This window comes from Myotis nattereri (assembly GCF_964212035.1).
Source record: "Myotis nattereri genome assembly, chromosome: 3".
In the NCBI taxonomy this organism is placed as follows: domain Eukaryota; kingdom Metazoa; phylum Chordata; class Mammalia; order Chiroptera; family Vespertilionidae; genus Myotis; species Myotis nattereri.
This window is the reverse complement of record NC_138077.1, coordinates 7,157,375-7,179,985: the sequence shown is the minus strand read 5'-3', so window position 1 is coordinate 7,179,985 and position 22,611 is coordinate 7,157,375. Positions and strand designations below refer to the sequence as shown.

Below are 22,611 nucleotides of genomic sequence, written 5' to 3'. Positions count from 1 at the left end.
ATAAAACCAACAAAATTAAGCTTGGTTTGCTACTGGCACGGAGCATATGAAATGTTTCAAATGCAAACATAAGTAGGTTCATACATTCCGGGAGTTAGGGAAGGTCTGTGTTGGCCCAACATCGGGGCTCCTGAGAGCCCTGGCATGACAGGATGCCACCGCTGCCTCCAAGCTTACCCCGGGCCTTCGGTGTCCAGGCCTCAAGAGGAGCAATAGCAGACCCTGCCTCAGCTCACGCTCTTAGCTTTGGCTGATGAGGAGAAAACTTACAACTTCAGCTCTGGCACCCAGAGCGGGCACCAAATGCCAACCCTTTGCCCACTCATCTTGTCCTTGAGGGCATATGCTACTGTCCCGGGTTTATAACACACTTTGACTCCATAATTGCCCTCAAAGCACCAAATCCTGGCCTTGGGGGATAGCAAAGGGAGCAACGGGCAAGACAATTAGCTCCAGGCCTGGTCCCCCAACCAAGTGAAAAGGCTCATCTATGGTTCATCCCCACATTCTGCTGACAGACTTGGCTCTTACGTGGGATCCCCCATCGTTGGATGTTCAGTTGGGGGCAGGGAGTACTCAGCAACTCCTCTCCAGTGGTGGCCCCCCTGGACTTCCACCCCAGCACTCCAGCTGCCACAGACCACCTCTACCCTCCCCCAGAACCCACCATAAGTGTCAACCCCTGCTGAGGCCCAGGAACAGGTCCCAGCTTTCCTTTGTGATGAATACAGGGATGAACAGCCATTACTCCAACCACCTGCTCACGGGCTGTAGCAGATGCCAGACTTGTATTAGGATGAGGGCCTGGCTTTCCCCCCCTCTAGACCCTAAGCTTATCTGCTCTCTCACTTACTCGTTCATTTAACAAATTGAGCACCAAATAAAGCCCTGGGGGTTAGCTGTCAGCCACACAGACATGGCCTATGGCAGTGGTTCTCAACCTTCTGGCCCTTTAAATACAGTTCCTCATGTTGTGACCCAACCATAAAATTATTTTCGTTGCTACTTCATCACTGTAATGTTGCTACTGTTATGAATCGTCATGTAAATATCTGATATGCAGGATGGTCTTAGGCGACCCCTGTGAGAGGGTCGTTCGACCGCCAAAGGGGTCGTGACCCACAGGTTGAGAACCGCTGGCCTATGGCCTCAGCAAGCTCATGTTCAAGACTGAGCCCCAGACAAGAATAGGGGTGCTTAGTTATAAGACTGTGAGGCCAGAGCTACAAGGCGTCCATGCAGAGACTCAGAAGGGACATGCAGTCCTGGGCAGGACAAAACTGGGTGACGAAATGATTGGTAATGAGAGAGAGAGAGAGAGAGAGAGAGAGAGAGAGAGAGAGAGAGAGAGGCCAGAGGCGAGTGCTCACGATTTAAAGTATTAAACAATAACACCTTGTGCATAGTAGGTGTGACTACTGGTATAAACAGTGACTCTTGATGCAGCAAGTACAATGAGCCCTTAAACTCCAGGATGCGGAGACTATGCCTCTTACTATCTCCCCAACTCTAGCGGCATTTTATCATCTCCCCCTCATCCATTTCAGAGGAGGGATCTAACGCACAGAGAGACTGCCCGACCTGCCCAAGACCCCACGGTTAGTGAGTAGCCAGGGCAGAGTCCAGCTCTGTGTGGCTTCCATATCTGCATCCTGTCCTCCCAGCCAGCATCCTTAACAGTGCTTAGCTTTTTACAGGCAAGTTGTAGGTGACCCTGGGTCATCCCAGCCTCTGTCCATTATAGGGAAAGCCACACACAAAAAACTGAGAAGCCATACAACCCCACCCCCAGAAACACTGACACCAAGGCTGTGTACACCACTATCCACCCTCCCTCCATGGGTGTCCAATGGCCTCGCCCAATTAATAAAATCATGGAATCCTGTATGATGGGAGGCAGAGGCTGTCACTCCGAAATAGACCAGCTCTTTGGAAACACATCCTCAGATGAGAGCGACCGCCAATGTAGGTTACAGCTCGCTGTCCTCAGCCTCCTGAGCTCATTAATAATGAAACAAATCCATCTGCCCTCCCCACTGACTCCCTTCCACTGTGTGTTCCCTACCTGACTGAAGCATTGTCTTGACCTCGCCCCCTCCATGCACAATGTGTGCTGCATAATAAATGGTAAATAACAGGAAGTCCATTCACGGGTGTTGGGTGCGAGGAGCCCATGCTTGGCGTGGTCCTGCCTGCTGTTGGTGAGAATACTTCCTAGGTGCTAATGTCAATTTGAATGCTAACACATACATAGATGCCTATTTAGCTGGGAGGGTCTCTAACAGGCAGCAGCCCCCCAGGCCACTGTGAGACTGGCTCACTCTACTTACCCAGGAAAGCCTAGTTAGAGATAGAAACACACACACACACACACACACACACACACACTCAGCATCTTGAGGGAGGAGGGAAGGGAAGAGGAGCTCACAGGCACCAGGTGCTGGCAGGCACCAGGTGTTGGCACACACTCTCTCACTTCTCTGTTCAGTTTCTCATCACTGGCCTTGGTGTCCACCTAGCAGATCTGTCCTTGGTACCCGGGGCACATTAGAGGAAAATGTACTGAGGAGACTTCTCAAGGCCACTGCCTGAGGGAAAAGAACCCAAACAGCACACCCTCCATAAGCAAAGGGCAGATGCCACCTGCATGGTCACTCAGAATGCCAACCTCCCCAAAGCCAAAACCCGGCTTCCAACAGGCCCAAATGCCACCATCCCATTGGAGCCCGTGCCTCCCGCTCCCACCAGCTCAGGGACTCCCCTACCCAGGCCAGGATACTGCCTATTTCCTCTCCTTAAACTCACCTCCAGCCCAGTCTGCCTGGGCTGAACCCCAGAGCCAGGGTGACGGTAAAGCAAACTTCAGGATCCCGGGAGCTCTCCCAGAGCTCACTGTTTACGTCCTGAGTAGAATTTATTATTATTATTTTTAAAAACCCGGCTACTTTTTTCAGGGAGGAAATTGATTTGAAAAGAAAAAATTCTCTGGAAAAAAAAAAAAAAAAAAGAACCCAGCCACTAGCACCTCCAAGTGCGAACAAAACACTGGGGCTGTACCAACCATGACGTAACATAACAATCTTGACATAAAAACCTCTATTCTTCAACACATTCTGACTCATTCTTTTCCCAAATGGATAAGCCGCTTTGGCAGCTTTGAAAGGACATCAAGGGTTACCCAGCACCTAAAAGGCCGGAAACTTTCTTTACCTACAACTATCAGTAATAATCTCCTTCATTTTTTCATTATCAGCATGACTGAGGGATCCCAAAGAGGTGGGCAAATGCAAAAAGAAGAATTGCCAAGTGTGATCCAAACACTCAAGCAGATTAAAGCAATTGTCCTGAGGAGGGACTTCTCTTTCCTGGTTTCCCTCCCCTCTCATCTGTAAGAAGCCAAGCAAAGCAAGCCCAGAGATGGGACCGGCCTGTGCATCGCCCGCTCAAACCTACTCTACCAACCTCCTTCGCATGCCCGCGGCCCCATTCTATCGGTTTACACAAAATCATTATATAATGAGCTGGCAGGCGTGGTGTGCTCTACAGTAACCTGTTCGGAATCACAGGATGCAGTTGGCAGAACAGAGCATGCGCAGACACCCGGCTACTTTTTTTTTTTTTTCTTTCTTGAGCTTAAGGTAACTGTCGGTTAAATACCGCTGAGCCCTGCTGACTTCAATACAGGATGCTAAAAATGAAATAAGCGGAGGGGCGGGGGTGACAAATCGCTGTGCACTGTGGGCTTACAGCCTATGGGGAGGAACTGGCAGGATAGTAAATACACAGACAGGATAGGAAGAGGGATGGATGGGGAGGGCGATATGGGTTGAAACACATAATATTCTCTATTTACACTTTCGGTGACCTGAAATCTAGTCCGTAAGTACCTCACTGCAATGCCGGCTTGCTAGGCACAGACATGAAAAGCCCTGTGATGGGTGGGTCGATGGTTATTTGTTGTCTGTTTTGTTCTAATGTGACTTTAAGGGGCTATTATAAACCAGCAAGAGGAGGCTCTGGACCGCCCGTGGGAACAGCACTTGCTGTATGTAGCAATGAAGTCCCCGGCACTAGCTGGTCCCCCTACAGGGCTGGTACCCTCCCGAGAGAGTAAATGAGCGCCTCCGTCCCCACCCCATCTCTCCAAAGGGCGCAGAAAGGTGGCCTGCCCGCATCCAGGCTCGCTCTCCTCTGCCTAACCCGGGACTCCGCCGCTCCGCCCCCAGCAGATCCCAGCGAACAGTCCCCGGGAAGCGCAGGGGCAGGGGCAGTGCAGGCTCCGGCTTCGGGAAGCAACTCCCTCTTTTGTTCCCCAGCTCGTGCGGGCGCTCCGGAGGGCGGTGCGGGAAGTGCCGGCTCCAGGAGCCCGGGCCGCGCGCGCCCGCGGGGGATGGGACCCTCTCCGGCCCAGGCTGCCTCCCTCTCCCGTGCGCTTCAGGTCCGCAGGCCCCGCGCCCCTCAGCCCAAGGCGGACGAGGTCAAGGCCGTCTGTGCGGATGCTGGCCGCCTCCCGCCTACTCCTGGCCCCTCCACCTTCCCGGCGTCCTCAGCCGGTGCCAGGAGCATCCCGAGAGCCAGGTGGCCAGAATGTGGGCGATGGGCGACGGGCCCCTCCGCAGGGAACCCAGGGCAGGTGTCAGGGGGAGGGCGCGGGTCTTTGTGTTTCTTGCTCCCCCGGAAAACAGCACGAAGCCCCCGGGGCGTAAAATGCGCTCACTCACCAAGGCGGTGCCGACCGAGAAAGCGGCCGTCAGACAGGCCATGCCCCGGGGACGGCGGGGACGGCGGGTCGGCGGCGGCTGCGGCGGCGGTGGGGACCGGCGGCGGGCGCGAGGCTGCGCTCGCTCATCGGGGCTCAGCCACTGCGCCCGGCGCCCGCTCCGGCTCGAGCTCCCCGGGCGGCTGGAGCGCCGACCCCGCCCCGCGTTGGCCCCGCCCATGGCCAGCCCACGACCAGCCATTGGCCAGTGTGAGGTGTTGGGCGGGGCCGGCAGGTGCGCGTGCTCTTGTTTTGCTCCTGCTGGGGCTGCTCCCTGGCATCCCACTCCCAGAGGCTTTCAGGCCCCTGAGCCTAGCAGGCGCTGTGGGCCCTCCTCAGCACCGAGGCCCCCCCCCCCCGCCCCGAGTCTGGAAACAGGCAGGGGCTAGGCCAGCGGCCCAGGGCTCCCAAAGACAGCGGGGAGGGGAGGCGGAGGGGGCCCCCATCTAGGACCCCCGGACTAGAAGTCCTGGGAGGGAGGGGAAAGGAAAGGGATCTTCTCTTTTCATTTGTGCACCTCTCTGCCAGATAGGACCAAGAAGGCTAATGAAGAGATGGCTGCTCCCACACCCCCTTCCCCGTTATAGCTCATATCTAGGTGACCCCCTACACACACACACACACACACACACACACACACACACACACTGAGGCAAGATACACTCATATGCAGCATTGCTTTGTGCCAGTATAAAGTAAAACACTTGCTTTTGCAGAGTGATGTGAGTGATGTTTCCAGTGCCTGGCCCTGTACCTGGTCCACAGCTGTGTACCCGTGACTGGATAAGGAATGACACTCCAGACACCCTCTCATTTGGCCTCAGACTGGAATATCAGATGGCCTGGCGTCTGTTAAAGCCCTTATTATATACTAGAGGCCCGGTGCATGAAATTTGTGCATGGGGGAGGGAAGGCCCTCAGCACTGCCTGCACCCTCTCGCAATCCGGGACCCCTCAGGGGATGGCCCAATCCCTGTGGGATCAGGTCTAAACTGGCAGTTGGACATTCCTCTCGCAATCTGGGACCACTGGTTCCTCACTGCTCGCCTGCCTGCCTGCCTCATTGCCCCTCACCACTCGCCTGCCTGCCTGATCACCCCTAACCGCCTCTGCCTCAGCCCCTGCTGTGGTGGCTTCATCCGGAAGGAAATCTGGAATGACATCCAGAAGGTCGTTCAGCTGTCTGGTCTAATAAGCATATTATGCGTTTATTATAATAGATTATTATAGATAAGTGGGACTATTTTTTGGTAACCATGGTGACAAGGCATTCTTTACTCCCAATCTCAGAAGCTGTGTTTTGTTCAGTAGTTTTCATGTTGGGACTGCACACAGGAATGCACTTCTTTTCACCTCCAGCACACCTGGGTCTCCCCTCACCATCCACACCTCAGGTGAGTGAGTCCCTCTTCTCACTTAGAGAGGAGTCACAGCTCTTTATGCTAGGCAGGTGGACTTCACACCCACAGGGGGCTTTTGTCTGAATCGTTTCGCTTGAAAAATCCATGCATTACCTCTGTTCTATCTGCCTGCTGTATTTCCAGGTGCCAGTCTCCGTGTGCCAGGACCAGGAGGCCATGCGGTGCCTTTAATGCACTGAACAGGGAGATAACAACCTCTGAATGTTCTAGAAAGAGGATTAAATCCATAACCTCCTGGGGAAAGTTTAGGCCAAAGGGCATAGTCCAAGGTGCCTAATTTCTGGGGCCCAGGGTTATGGATAACCATGCAGCCACCACTTGCTCCAGGGGCAAATCCTACATAAAAAAGCCTAATATGCTAAGTGTCCAATCCTCTGGTCATCCATTCAACCAATCAAAGCATAATATGCTAATGATATGCTAAGGCCACTCAACTGCTGACTATGACGTGCTCTGACCACCAGGGGACAGATGCTCCAACTGGTAGGTTAGCTTGCTGCTGGGATCTGGCCAATCGGGACTGAGCGAGATGGGCCAGACATGCCCTGGAGCCCTCCCGCAATCCCTCCCCTGCTGGACAACCTCCTGTCCCTCCCCAGTCCCAATTGTTCACTGGTGGAGTCCCTCAGCCTGGCCTGTGCCCTGTCATAATCCAGGATCCCTTTGGTGATGTCAGAGAGCATCAGTTTCAGCCCGATCCCGCAGGCATAAAAAAGGTTAATATGCAAATCAACTGAACAGCGGAACAACTGGTCGCTATGACATGCACTAACCACTAGACACTCAATGCAGGAGCTGCCCCCTGGTGATCAGTGCGCTCCCACAGGGGTAGTGCTGCTCGGCCAGAAGCCAGACTCAAGGCTAACGAGTGCAGTGGCAGTGGTGGGAGCCTCTCCCTCCTCTGCGGGGGGAGCGGGCCTAAGCCATCAGTCGGACATCCCCCAAGGGCTCCTGCATTGTGAGAAGGTGCAGGCCAGGCTGAGGGACCACCCAAGTGCACAGATTTCATGCACTGGGCCTCTAGTAGGACATAAAGCAGGAGAGGACGACACGGAATGCACTTGGGGAGGGATTCTCTGTGAGAATCTGGCTGAACACTGCCCAGCTGCATGACAGGACAAGTGGCAGGACAGTGTGGCCTGTTGTGTTAGCATCTATTCTCTGTCCAATATCTAGTCTCACTCTTACGAACATGTTTGAAGATTCCTCTGGGAAATCCCCTTGCCCCTGAGTTCTATGCCAGGTGATTTGTGGCAGTGGCTGATCAGGAACCAGAGGTGTAAGATGATGGATGCTTACTGGGCTCCTGGGAATGGGCAGGGGGACAGTGCAGAGGATGAAGCCAGTGGCAAACTGGGTCCTTGTTGGCGTGGCTTGAGCTGCTGGCTTTTCTGTTACAGCCCCTGGGAGAGCCCTCACTTATACACCTACCCAGTGTGATGATAATAATCTTAGCTGCATGGAAAATAATGCATGCCAAGCTTTTCTCACCATGCACGGCACATAGCAAGCACTCCAGTTCTGATCCTTACTGATGCTGCCTTTCTGTGCCATATTAGGGAATAAGCAAATGGTGGAGTAGGTCATATATGTGACATTTGTGTTGGGACTCCTGGTTGTAAAAGACAGAAACCCAACTCCAACCTGCTTACACTACAGGTAATGCATGGTCTTAGGTAGCAGAGCGGTTCCGGGTGCACTGGTTCCAGGCTGCCAGGGCTGAGCACCTCTTGTATGCCCTTAGCCCCCGGTCTGGAGCTCCCTCCATGGCTCTGCTCCCTCTCTGCTGGCCTCTCCCTCAGCGTGGTTGTCCCTGCACGGCCCTCCCGACAGCTGTATTCTGTCAGCTGACAGCCAGCCGCTGTGCCCAGGGAGCTGACAAACACCGAGTGGTCTGGCTTACGTCACATGTGCCGAATGGGCCAAAGGGAAAGTCAGCCCCAGCAGAACCATGCAGAAAGGTTGGGACCTGGGTGCTTCCCCGAGGCTATTTTAGGGTGCTCTGAGAAGAAGTGTGGGTCCCAAGCCGGTAAACACAAGAGGAACTCATCACAGAACTGTCCAGTCTACACCCCAATCCCAATAAGAATTTCTGCTAAGACAGGTTGGCCAGGCTGGGCTTGAGAATCTCGGGGCTGGAGGCACTTCCTGCCTCAACAAGCAGCTGCTCCAGTATCAAGTAGCTGTCGCTCAGTGGTTAGAGCGTTGGCCCATGCACCAGGACCTTAGGTTCAATTCCCTGTCAAGGGCCTATACCTGGGTTTTGGGTTCGCTTCCTGCCTCTGACTGGGGTGGGTTCTGGAGGCAACCAGTTGATGTGTCTCTCTCACATTGATGTTTCTCTCTCTCCTCTTCCTCCCTTCTACTCTCTCTAAAAAAAGCAATGAAAAATGAGGATTAACAACAACAACAAAATAGTTGTCATCGTCAGCAAGCAGTTCCTGTGACTAATTGCACTCACTGTCACCCCGGGAGCTGTGTTCCACAGTCACACAGTCCTCCTCCTCCTCCGCACAATAGGCCTTGAGCTCTTCAATTGTGGCGCCATACTTCTCCGGAGGCCTTGACTTCCATGGACCAAACATCCCTGGTCCCTCCAACATTGTGTCATAGAGAGGCTCCCTCTTTCTCTGCATGGGTTCTGTTTTCTCGGTGTCCCTTGTGAAACTTGGGGTCCACCACGGAACACCTATTCAGGGTGCTCCCTCCTGGCTAATGAGTGAGCTCTCCCAGGTTCGCTCACACTGTTGCTAAGGACAAGCCCCCCTGCCGCTGAACCAGCTAACTGTTTTAGGCAGTTGGACAGATGAGCAGAGCAAGGATGATGGGCCAGGTACAAAGGGCGGAAAGCCCTGGGTGCCCAGCAAAGGACAGTTGTAGGGCGGGACCTCGCTCCCAGGGTGACCTTTCCTCCCCTAGCATATCACTGGTCATGCCGTTTGGAACCCCCCACCTTTCCTCCCTAGAGATAACATCCAGGTCTCAGTTGTATTTCAGCTCCAGGCCCAGAAAAGCAGCAAAACCAGATGGGCAATGCCATGGCTGCCCTCAGGACCAGCTGCATTGGATAATGACCAATCAATCAGTGGAGACCTAGACCCTGAAAGGACATCCCTGGAAAGCTGATGAATATCCTATTGAGATCTTCCCCTGGAACCTCCCCTAAAATCTCTACCCTTAAAACCTTTAGGATTTAGGACCCAGGGAGCTCTCCCTCCTGGGAGCACACACTTGATCTTTCCCAATTCCTCTCCCTCCCCCCTCCCCCCAGGATCTTTACCATTGCTCCTCACTCCCAAGTTCCTAGGGCCCTTCCTTTGCTTTTATAACTTGTTTCTTAAGCCCATTTCTTCTATGAATTACTTCTTCTACTTCTGCGATTTTCTCAATAAACTAGAGGTCCGGTGCATGACAATCGTGCACTGGGGGCAGGGGGGGTCCCCTCAGCCTGGCCTGTGCCCTCTCACAGTCCGGGACCCCTTGGGGGATGTCTGCCTGCCAGCCCAGGCCTGATCCCAGGGATTGGGTCTACGGGGGGATCGGGCCTAAGCCGGCAGTCAGACACCCCGCTTATAGTCCGGGGCTCTCATAGTCTGGGACCCCTCGCTCCTTACAGCCCGCCTGCAGCGTAGGTGGGAGAGGCTCCTGCCACTGCTGCTGTGTCCACCTGCTGGGAGCCGACTTCTGGCTGAGCAGTGCACTGACCACCAGGGGGCTGCTCCTGCATTGAGCATCTGCCCGCCCCCCCCCCTCCCCCCATAGCTACAGGTCATTCTGCTGTTGGGTCAATTTGCATATTAGGGTTTTATTATATAGGATGTTCTCTTATAATTTGAGTCTTGCTCTGAATTCTTTCCTAGCCAGAACCCAAGTGCAGAGGTTGCTGAACCCAGGTCCAGTCTGACCCCATGGTTTTAATGCCTAGTGCCATTCTGCCCCCCATAACACAACGACCTAATGTCCTGGGGGCACGCAGGTCCATGAGCTCAATCGGCAGTGCACCACATTCACTTCCCTTATAATGACGTAGTTCCAGTTGCCTGACTTGCACTTTATCCCCCAAATTCCATTTTTTTATTGATTTCTGAGAGGAAGGGAGAGGGAGAGAGAGATAGAAACATCAACGATGAGAGAAAAGCATTGATCAGCTGCCTCCTGCAGGCCCCTTACTGTGGATCCAGCCTGAAACCCAGCCCTGACCTGGAATCAAACTGTGACCTCCTGGTTTACAGGTCAATGCTCAACCACTGAGCAATATGGAACGAGCCCAAATTCCATTTTTAAGGAGTGTCTTCTTTTTTAAAAAAAATATTTTTGTTGACTTCAGATAGGAAGGCAGAGGGAGAGTTAGATAGAAACATCAATGATGAGAGAGAATCATTGATTGGCTGCCCCTGCTTGAGGATCGAGTCCACAACCCATGCATGTGCCCTTGACCTGAATCAAACCCTGGACCTTCTGGTCCGCAGGTCGACGCTCTATCCACTTAGCCAAACCAGCGAGGGCAGGGGTGTCCTCTTCACTAGGATCTCTGCCAGATGCCCAGACACTGAGGCTGGGAAATGAGGAGGGTAGGAGAGGGGGTGTGCCCACTGAGGACTTGGCCTCTGTGTGAGGATTCTGCTCTGGGACTGATGCCCATGGTTGTCTGTCTCCAATGTCCAGAAGTCCCTTTATGGTATCCTCTGGGAGCGCCCCCATCCCCAACCTTCCAGGAGGTGAGGGCAGACGAGGGGCCAGGAGGTGCAAGTGGAGGGAGGAGGAGGGGAAGTGCCCAGAGGCTGAGGTGAAAACAAAACAAAACAAAAAAAAACTAGATTAATGAACGATGTTTTGAGGGAAAGAAAAATGCAAGTAAATATTTCATAAACTAAATTAGGAAAAGGCTAAGCATTGCAAACAGATTCTTTCTGTTTTCTTCCACCAGCCCTGTGGACGAAACGGTGCTACATGCAGACCTGAGCAGCTCAGGGAGGCCTGCGTGGCGACCCTGCAAACTCAGAGACTTGAAGTGACCACATAGGATGGCCTGAAATTAAAACTGTAAGTAAAAGCAGTCTATGGTGGGGAGTCATGTCCTAGGCCGATATCTCCTCTGACAAAGGTCAATCTTTACCTTAACTGAGCCTTTTTTATTTCTTTTTTTATCTATAGTAATACATCGTTGGAATGTCAAAGTAATTCTTCTTTTTCCAGGCCCCTCAAAGCACAGGCACTGCTCTGTGGAGATCACAAATCTCCTCTTTGTCACTGAGTTAATTGTCGGCTGTCAACTATGCTGTACCCACCTAAGTAAGAGAAGCATGTGTCCAGCATTTTACATTTTATCCAATCCCTGAGGTTTCCCCCCTTTGCTTTCTCCTGCCTCCCTAATCTATCACCAATGGACTTCAAGTAACCCGCTTGCGTCTCCTCTTTTGATTGTAATTTTTTATATAAAACAATGTGCAAAACCACCATTCTCCGGCGCACGGTCTCAATCCCTTGAGGTTCTGCTTCCTGCCAATTGTGGAGAGTTTGGCTCAGATCAACTCACAAAAATTCTTCACAGGTTTGAATGTTTCTTATGTTAACAGCACAGAACAAAGAGTGGCGCGCAAGGCCTAGGCAAGTATTTCTATAAATGGAGAAAGAGGAAATACCATCTGCTGCTGCGATGGCCTTCAGAGCGGAGGGCGAGGGCAGAGTCTCAGAGGCAGACACAGGGACATGACTGCAGCCTTCCTCACCGCTGGTGAATGTTGACGCAAGTAAATGACCAAACCTGTAGAGAATTTTTATGCGTTTATTTGAGCTAAACTGACAACAATTTTAGGGAAGCAAAATCTCAATGGATTGAGAAAGTGCTCTGGAAAATGGCAGCTTTCCCACTTATTTTATACATCAGGATCAAAGGGAAAGACATGCGCAGTGTTACATAAAACCCATTGGCGGTCGCTCAGGGAGGTGGGAGAAAGCAAAACTGGGGAATCTCTGAGACTGGAGAGACACATACTTCCTTTATGTAGGTGGCTACAGGGTAGTTAACAGTAAAACTAACACGATAATAACAACAATGAGGGGATTTGTGGTCTCTGCTCTGGGGTGTGGTTGTGCTTGGAGGGGTCCAGAAAGAGGGAAATTACTTTGCTATTCCAAAGGTGTTATCAGGTATGTGATTGTAGATGCAAAAAAAAAAAAAAAAAAAAAAAAGACGACAGACTCAGTTAAGATAAAAACAGACCCTTGTTAAAGAAAAATACCACCCTAAGACATGACTACCTGCCAGGAACTGCTCTTAGTTAGGACGTTTTCATTTCAGACCATCCTATGTGGTTACTTGAGGTCTCTGAGTTTGTAAGGCCGCCATGCAAGCCTTCCCTGAGCTTGTCAGGTTTAGCATGTGGCTCCCTTTTTACCCACATAAATGACATCACCCCATAAAAGGTCCAGCTGAGAAATAACTGCAGCTCACAGGCCTCTGTGCACCCCAGTTCTTCTGAGGAGCCTCCCTCGCGTAATCCATCCTAGCACACAACCCGGGCCAGACAGAACGGCCCATTTCTCGGGCCACGGCCATTGTTCTGGAAAGGATTTACAAACCCAGTGGGGCCATCAGCGCTCTCATGGGGACTTGCCTGGGCCCAGAGACATGGAGGGTTTCTTTCCCTGTTAGAGTTGGCAGCCACATGCAGTGGCCATCCTTCTCGCCCTGAGGAGAGTGTCTAGGTGACAATGATGTGACCACTCTGAGGAGCAGAGCTGAGGGATGGAGAAAGTCATAGAGCCCTTTCCAAGAAGCTGGGCAGCATGGTGGGTGGTAGGCACTGGGCTCTGGAGCCAGGTGGCCAGCTCTTTGAATAGGTTCGTATCTCTTTCTTTTTAAAACAATATTTTTAAAAATTGATTTCAGAGAAGAACGGAGAAGGATAGAGAGAGAAACATCAATGATGAGAGAGAATCATTGATGGGTTGCCTTCTGCACACCCCCTACTGGGGATTGAACCCACAACCCGGGTATATGCCCTAACCGGGAATGGAACCGTGGCCTCCTGGTTCATTGGTCAATATTCAACTACTGAGCCACACCAGCCAGACAGGTTTGTGTCTCTAAGTGCTTCCATGACATCCACTGTAAAGTGAGTGACAATTGTGCCCATCTCAAAGGAATATTGTGAGGATCATATGAGTCAATTTTTGAAAATCATGTCCAGTTCATAGTGTGTCTTATAAGTAGATATTGGTCATTGTCATTATTTATTTGCTCTATGGGGCCTTGTACTCTCCCTCTGACTTTGAGCTGGCATGAATTAGCTTTAAAAGCCCTGATTAAGACAGGTTGGCAATGTTGTTAAAAGTCAGGGGCCAGAATCCAGTTTATGGAAAAATCCTTACAAATAGTTCATGACAACCTGTAAGCCCTTATTGCCTTAGGTTCTGTTCACCCCGGCACGTGACTTATCTCTTCAGCATCTCTTACATATTTCTTTGCCTATGACATCATTCTTAGCATGGCATCTAGACAGAGTAGGTGTTTGATAAAAATCATGAGTTACATTGGAACAGCTGCTAATGGTTTGACAAGTTCTGTAACATGTATTAACCCATGTGACATGCAGAGCACCCTGTGGGGTAGGAGGGCAGCTGCCATCACCGGAACATACGTGACTCTGACTCCCCAGACCCAGGTGCAGGGAGGGCTGCGTCCTGTTTTCTCTATCAGCCAGACCGTCTGCCTCTGGTCCCTGGAACGCAGTGCCTTCATATCATGCCAACTTGGGCACAGATCGACTTTCCTGGCTCCAAAGACCACAGCTCACGTCCAGGGTGCTCAGTACCCTGGTCACCACTGCAGAAGTTCTCTTGCCTCCCCGAGACACCTGAGCTCCCCTGGTATCTGCAAACCCCACCCCTGCCCTCCCTGGACTGGCAAACTGTCCTGAGCCTCTGTCTCACTACTTCAGCTCCCCATCCCTGCCCCTCCAGGAAGACCTGGGTGGTCACCCCGTTGAACCCTGGCTTGTGAAAGCAAAAGTCTGGTCAGGGAGATTATCTTCTGCAGGCCTGGAAACTTCTGGGAAGATCCCTGCAACTCAAAAGTACCCAAGGCAAGAAAGAAATAAGTCAACTAAAAAATAATTGGAAAAAAGTCTTGCCTATTTTTTAAGGGAGGGAAAGGGGAAATGGCTAGAGCAAGGAAATTAATATTGGAAATTACCTCAGTAAATTATTTGGGCACACGGAAATAAGACTCTATGAGGTTTGAAACCTGCCTAGGGCCACAGTGCCCTGGCAAGGACCCAGGCCTCCTGTCTCCTGCCTCCTGCCAACACCACCTTCCCACAGCTGTCACATATGTGTTGAGGAATAGGCCAAACCTATTTCAGATAGGGATGGAGTTCTACAAGAAGCCCCAAGTTCCATCTGCTACAGGTCACAGGCCAGGCTAGTGAGGACCTGGAGTAGACTTGCTTTTCTCTACTCCTCACCATGAGCACAACTCTGGACATTACATGAAACAAGCGTGAGGGGGCTCTGCAAGGAGGGGAGGTCTGGCCAGGGAACTTGGGACTCAAGGAACCACACGGTGGTGAGGTCCCTGTGTTTTCTTTCTGCCTCATATATCCCAGACTTTCAGGGGAAGAAACCAACAACCTTGAAATGCAAATCGGCACAAACAAAAAAAGACCCAACCAAAGGCTGCTTTCTCTAGTCAGAGAGATGGAAAAGGAGCCACCTAGCAATACAGAACGTGTTTAGACAGTTACTACTCTGCTCCAGCCAACACCACACAATACACCGCTCTGTCCCCAAGGCAAGAAATAAGCAATTCAACTAAAAAAGCAAATTACTGCTCTGTCCCACCCACCCACACTAGCAAAGATGAGGGAGGAGCTTGTATTTCCACCTCCGACAGGTTGTAATGAGGTACCCAAACCTGCTCCTACCCCCACTCAAAATGGAATCCACCCTCCCAGGCAGTGGGTGGTGGGAGAGGAGAACCAGTACAATCAGGACTTTCACCACCACCCAGTGCTAACAAGGACACTACTCATGTGGGAGCAACCATGAGGCCTGCTATCGCTCCCAGCCAGGGAGATATAGGGAGTGACCAAGTGGAGGGCAGAACTCCAACCCTTCTCTGCAGTGATGAGGAGCCTCTCTCTTGGGTCTATAAAGGCTGAGTGGGGAACTTGGACTTGTACGCTCCCTGGAAAATAATGAGGAAGTGTCCCTGCTTGAGTAATAATGTCAGAGGAAGCCAAAAGACTTAAATAAGATCTAGAATCTCATAACACCAAAATATCTAGATTTCCATCAAAAATTCCTCCTCTTCCAAGAACCAAGAATGTCACAATCCAAATAGAAAAAAAAGCTATCAGTAGATGTAAACGTGAAGAGGACAAAGGTGTCACAATTACCTGACCAAGATTTAAAAGCAGTCATCATTAAAAAATGCCTCCTGAGCAATCATGAACACCCTTGAAACAAATGAAAAAATAGAAAGCCTCGCAAAGAAATAGAAGGTATAAAGAATAAAATAGAAAATTCAGAACAGAAAAACAGAATAGTCAAAATAAAAAACTCAGCAATGGGCTCAACAGCAGAATGGAGGGCAGAAAGCAAAGAGTCAAGGAACTGAAAAGCAGAACAATTACAGAAATTACCCAGGCTTAGCAACAGAGAGAAAATAGGCTGTACACCAAGTGGACAGGGCCTGGAGAACCTGTGGGACTATAACAAAAGATCTAACAGAAGACCTGACAGTTCCAGAAGGGGGTTGGGGATGTTGAAAAAGCACTCAAAGGAACAATGGCTAAAAACTTCCCAAATTTTGCAAAAGACAGAAATTTACAGATCCAGAAAGTTGATCAAATTCCAAACAGGATAATAAAAACATCTACAAGACATACCATAGTCAAACTTCTGAAAACTAAATACAAAGAAGAGATCTTGAAAGCAGTGAGAGAAACAGGACATCTTACCTAGAGATAAAAAGCAATTCAAATGACAGCAGATTTCCCACTGAAAACAATGGGGGCCAGAAAGAATTGGCACACTTTTCATTTGCTGAAAGAAAAAATTGCCAACCCAGATACCTATATCCAGAAAAAATAACCAAGACTTGTCACCAGTAGACATATCCTAAAAGAGTGACTAAAGAAACTTCTCTAAATTTAAAAAAAAAGGTAAAAGAAGGAAATTGTATATCAAGAACAAAAGCACTGTTAAGTAAAAATATGAATAAATAGAATAGCCTTCCCTTCTGCTCTAAATGTCGTTTGATGGTTAAAGCAAAAATTGTAATGCTGTCCAATGTGTTTCTAAATGTAAGTAGAGTAAATATTTAAGACAATAATATTATAAAGGAAGGAGGATAAAGAGATATAAAGAGAGGTAAGGTTACTATATGGCACATGAACCTGTAAAACGATGATACCAGTAAACTGATAAATCATGGATAGGTAATAAAATGTCTAGAGAAACCACTAAACTAGCTATACAAAGAGATTCACTCAAAACCACCATAGATAAATCAAAATGGATTTCTAAAAAATGTTCAAGTAACTCCCAAGAAAAAAAGAAAATAGGAAAATAATAAAAGGAAAACATAGGGAAAAACAAAAAATAAAATGCATACTTAATCCCAAAATGTCAATGCTTATATTAAATGTAAATGAACTACACCAATTAAAAGAGAGATTGGCAAAGTGGACTAAAAATATATGATGATATAGGCAGCATGCAAGTAAAAATACGAAAATGATATATCATGTAAACATTAATCAAAAGAAATTAGAAATGGCTCTATTAATACCAGATAAAGTAGACTTTAGGAAAAGAAAGTTATCAGAGTTAGAGAGATTATATTTTGATAAGAGGCCCATGAAGACATAGCAATCCTAAATACAGGGTAGGGCAAAAGTAGATTTACAGTTGTGAGTACTTGAAACACAGGGTTTATTCTTGCATTATTACCTATTAATTATTATGCTATTTTCCATACGAACAACCATAAGCCTACTTTGACCCCACCCTGTAGGTATGAAACAAACAACAGAGCTATAAAATATGTGAGGCCAAAGACTGATAGAACTGCAAAGAGAAATAGACAAACCCACGATTCCAGTTGGACACTTCAACACTTCTCTCACAATAACGCTAGAACAGCTAGACAGAAAGTCAGCAAGGACATAGAACTCAACAACACTGACCAATGGGATGCAATGAATATTTATAGAACACTCCATCCAACTATTACAGGCAAATACACATCATTTTCAAATGTTAATGGAACATATACCAAGACAGACCACATCCTGGACCATAAAACAAACCTCAACCAACTTAAAAGAATTGAAATTATATAGGGTGTGCTCTCAGATTCAAATGGAATCGAATGAGAAGTTAGTAATAGAAAAATAATAGAAAAATCTGTGAAGACTTAGGATCCAAACAACCCACTTCTAAATAATCCACGAGGCCAAGAGGGAGTCTTCAGACGCAATACAAAATACAGTTAACTGAAGTAAAATGAAAGTGCACATATTAACATTTGCGGGACACAGCTACAGCAGAGCAGAGAGGGGAATTTCCAGCACTGAATGCATATAAATTAAAGATTAGGAAAAGTCTCCAGTCCATAATCCAAGCTCCCACCTCAAAAATGCAGAAAAAGAAATAGAAAAAATAATAAAGAGCAGAAATCAATGAAATGACAAACCTCTAGCATTACCGACGAAGAAAAAAGAGAGCGGACACAAATTGTGAATGTTAAAGGTGGAGCAACGGCTATCACTACAGGTCCCACAGACACCCGAAGGACAAGGAGGGAACACTGTAAACCACTCTGCACACATAATTTTGACAACTTAGATGAAATAGGCCAATTACTCAAAAACTTGTATACTATACAACAACTAACTTGATATAAAATAGGTTATATGAGTAGTACTATAACTTTAAGGAAATTGCATTCATAATTTTAAAATTCCCAATAAGGAACTTTCCAGGCCCGTACAGTTTAGGAATATTTCCCAATCCATTTTATTTGGCTAGTATTACCCTGATACCAGACAGAGAGAGTATAAAAAAAGGAAACTATAGACCAATATCCCTCATAATGTAGATGCAAAAATCCTTAACAAATTATTAGCAAATAGAATTCCATAATATATTTTAAAACATATGCACTATGTCCAAATGAGGTTTATTCCTGGCATGCAGGACTGATTTAATATTTGAAAGTAGGTTAATGTAACATACCAGATTAACAGAAAAAGCACTTGGCAAAATTCAACATCTATTCATGATTTAAAAAAAAAAAACCTATCAGAAAAATAGAAATAAAGGGCAACTTCCTCATCCTGATAAAGAACATCTACAAGAAACCTACAGCTAACATTATAATAAGTGGTTAAGGATTGAGTGTTTTTCCCTTAAGATCAAGAGTAATACAGGATATTTGATTTTGTCACTCTTCTTGAACACAGTGCTGAAATTCTAGCCAGTGTGGTAAGGCAAAGAGAAATCAAAGGCACACAGATTGGAAAGAAAAAAGTAAAACTATCTCATTTTACAAATGACATCATTGTCGGTCCTCATAGGAAATTCCAAGGAACCAACAAAAACATACCTAGAACAGTAAGTGAGTTCAGCAAGTTGCAGGATATAAGATAAACATACAAAAAAAAATTTTATTTCTATATTCTAGAATGGACACTGAAATTTAAAAAAAACAACACATCTATATCATTTATAATTGCTCAAACAAAAGTAAATGCTTAGGTGTAAACCTACAAAAAACATGTACAGGACTTGTATTCTAATAGCTTGAAATATTGATGAAAGAAATCAAAGCTCTTTAAAAATGGAGAGACCTGTTTTGTTCATGGACTGGAAGACTTAACATAGTAAAAATGTCAATTATCCCCCAACTGATACACAGTTTTGATGCAATTCCAATTAAAATCCCAGCGAGATCTTTTGTGGAAATAAATAAGAGTGACCTAAAATTTTTGGGAAGTCAAATGAATTCGAATATTAAAGCAATTTTAGGAAAGAATGAAGTAGGGGAAATTGAATGACCTGATTTTAAGATTAATTATAGTCACAGTAATCAAGACTGTGTGAGACTAGCAAAGAGATAGACACAAAGATCAATGAAACAGAATGAAAAATCTGGAATTATACCCACACAAATATACCCCAAAATATGATTTTTTACATAGGTACAAAACACTTCAATGAAGAAAAGATAACTTTTTCATTAAATGGTGCTGGAGCAATTGGACATCCATAGGCAGAAAGAAAAAAAAAAAGCTGGGCCTAAGTCTCATGCCTGATGCAAAAATTAATCAAAATGGGTCATTGATTCAAATGTAAAACAATTTTTTTAGAAAAAAAATAGAAGGAAAAGATCTTTGGGATCTAGGGCCAGGCAAAGGGTTCTTAAACACTGAAAGTATGATCCATAAAATAAAAAAATAATAAGTTAGACTGCGTCAAAATGAAAAACTTTCTTAAAAGATGAAAAGACAAGATGAAAAGACTTGTAAACCTCATACCCAACAAAAAAACCTAGAAGGTATAAAGAGCTGTGAAAACTCAACAGTGAAAAAAAAAAATCAAGCAATCCAATTAGAAAATGGACAAAAGAGCCTGGCCAGTATAGTTCAGTGGTTGAGCATTGGCCTATAAACCAGGAGGCTACGGTTTGATTCCCGGTCAGGGCACATGCCCAGGTTTCAGGCTTGATCCCCAGTGTGGAACGTGCAGGAGGCAGCCGATCAATGATTCTCTCTCATCATTGATGTTTCGCTCTCTCGCTCTCTCTCTCTCTCGCTCGCTCTCTCTCTCTCTCTCTCTCTCTCTCTTCCTCTCTGAAATCAATAACAAAAGTATTAACATTTTTAAAAAAATAAAATGGGCAAAAGACATAAGCAGACATTTCCTTGAGGAAGATTGCAAATAGGCACATGAACAGAAGTTCCACATCCCTAAGCATTAGGGATATGCAAATCAAAATAAAATCGGGTGGCACTCCATGCCTTTCAGAATGGCTGAAATAAAAAATAGTGCAACACACCGCATTGGAGGGTGTAGGTAAACTGGAGACGAGTTCGCTGCTGGTACAGCCAGCTGGTAAACAGTCTACCAGTTTCCTGAAAAACTGAACCTGCAACTCCCGTTGGCCCCAGCAATGGCCCTCCTGGACATTTATCTCTGAGGACTATACAGTTACATTCACACCAAAATCGGTGCACAAGTGTTTGCAGCTGCTTGACTCAGCTCAAACTTGCCAACAAGCCAGATGACCCTCAGTGGGTGACCAGTTAAACAAATGTGCTCCCTCCACACCGTGGAACCCGACTCAGCCATAAGAAGGAATGAACTACTGATACACGCAGCAACCTGGGTGGGTCTCCAGAAAATTCTGGGAAAAGCCTGTTTCAAGAGATTATATATAGTGCAAGCCCATGTATGCAGCATTCTTGAAATGACAAATTTATAGGATGGAGACAGGAGCAGTGGCTGGTAGGGTTCAGGTGGGGTGGGTGGGAAGAGAGGGTGTGGCTGTAAGAGGGCAGCAGGAAGGAACCCCGTGGGGAGGGGATGCTCTGACTGTGCCAGTGTCCACATCCTGGATGTGATGCTGACCTAGAGTGGTGCAAGACGCCACCCGTGGGGAAAGTGGGGAAAGGGTCCACGGGATCTCACAACTAAACGGGAAACTACAATTTTAACGTTGTAGTTTCAAAATTAAAAATAATTCCTTAGCGGTCACAGGACAGTCCTCACTGAGGCCCCTCTGGATGAGGTGGCCTCGGATCAAAACTCTAGCAGAGCACAGACATCATGCGGAGTGTGGGGAGTGAGGAAGTACTAAGTGGGGGCACTTTGGGGATGACGGGGGGACATAGGACCAGACAGCACCTAGGACTAAAGGAGTGTTTGTGACTGTGCTTTGTCCACCATCCACTTGATAAAGGGAAGACTCTTCCTCTTCACTGGAAGAGAGAGAGGCAGAGACGGAGGGAGACAGAGAACCACAGGCATCTGCAGGCCGACAGCAGTGGTGGGATGCCAGCCCCATCACCAGCCATCTGTGCTGCTGGGCCTGTTCCTAACCTCTCAAAGTCTCGGTCTTCACCAGTAAATGGTAATAAAAGGACCACCACTGTGACAATTGAAGGAGATGGGGTAGTTATGGGGTGTGGGAGCCGAGAAGAAACAGAAGGAGGCTTGTATGCACCCAACATTTCCACATCCTGAGCCCATGACCCTCCCCTTAATGCCACCCCCTCACCCCGGCATTGTTTCCCTGCTCACCTTCACTCCAATGGCTTTCTTTATTTTGCTTTCTATGATCGACTGTTGTGTGGGACGCCCTGCAAGGGAAAATGGGTAGATACATGTACAAAGGAACTCCTCGATCACCAGCCTCAGAGTGACAGTATTTCAGTATTAAATAGTAAGACATCAATACGGTGGTTACAAAGTGAAAACTTCTAGTTACAAGATAAATAAATCCAGGGATGTAATGTACATGGCAGTGACTACAGCCACCAATACTCTATTGTGTATTGGACAGTTACCAAGAGGTTCATCTTAAAGCTCTTATCACAAGAAAATAATTGTAACTATGTGAGGCGATGGACGTTAATTAAACGCATTGTGGTGACCATTTCACAATATAAACGTATTTCAGGTCATGCTGTTGTACACCTTGGACTAACAGAATGTTACATATCAATTATATCTCAATAAAATTGGAACAATATTACGGCATCTGACTTTGGCCCATCCGAATTTACAGATGCGCTGGGGTTCTCACTGGTGCCTGGGCCCAGAGGCTGGAGACGCCCAGGTGCATGCTCACCGACCCCCGATATCTTGCAGGTGCCTGGTCCTGAGTGCCCTCCCAAATAGTTGACTGACTGCTGTCACAGACACTCTACATCACAGTTCAAATCCAAATAATTGTTTGCTGCCTGAACAAGAGACATGACTTCAGTTCTTTGACCTGCCACTAGTTCTATTAATTCCATATATTCACATCACAAAATATTTTTTTTACTCAAGAGCATTTTGCCGGTGACTTACCCGCAGGCTTGGGTGTAGACAGCCCCCAGGAGTTCTCCTTCTGCAAAGAGGCCATCGCTGGGGAACCTATTTATTTGGGGATTAATAAAGGGAAGAAGCCCCCTCTTAAAGCAGAACTCCAGTGTTCACCGCTGCAGACACGTGAAAAAGCCCAAGCCACAAACTGAGATTCAGTTTCTGTTTTATACTAGAGAGAGAATGGTCTAAAATAGGGATGATGCAATCGTAGCTGTGATAACATTGCCAATGCAACTGTTACTGCAGACAACAGGAAGCCACTGAGGTTACTAAAGGGCAGTCTGCTCCCTCCCAAGTTACTAGCACAAAGGAGAGCCCACCACCTGC

General features: G+C 47.6%; 1 protein-coding gene across 4 annotated transcripts in view; it reads right to left on the bottom strand.

The window, feature by feature from the left end:
• ABCG1 (ATP binding cassette subfamily G member 1) overlaps nt 1-22,304 on the bottom strand; it is a 62,899-nt gene extending 40,595 nt beyond the window's left edge. For 3 of the 4 annotated variants that reach the window (XM_081088258.1, XM_081088255.1, XM_081088256.1), the window contains exon 1: nt 4,722-4,890. In XM_081088258.1, the coding sequence (XP_080944384.1) occupies nt 4,722-4,763 (42 nt within the window). In that variant the 5' untranslated portion in view covers nt 4,764-4,890. Of the gene's footprint in view, nt 1-4,721; nt 4,891-21,492; nt 21,552-22,266 lie in introns of those variants that run through there. The other variant, XM_081088257.1, reaches the window with a different exon arrangement.
• Between the last annotated feature and the right edge of the window lie 307 nt (nt 22,305-22,611).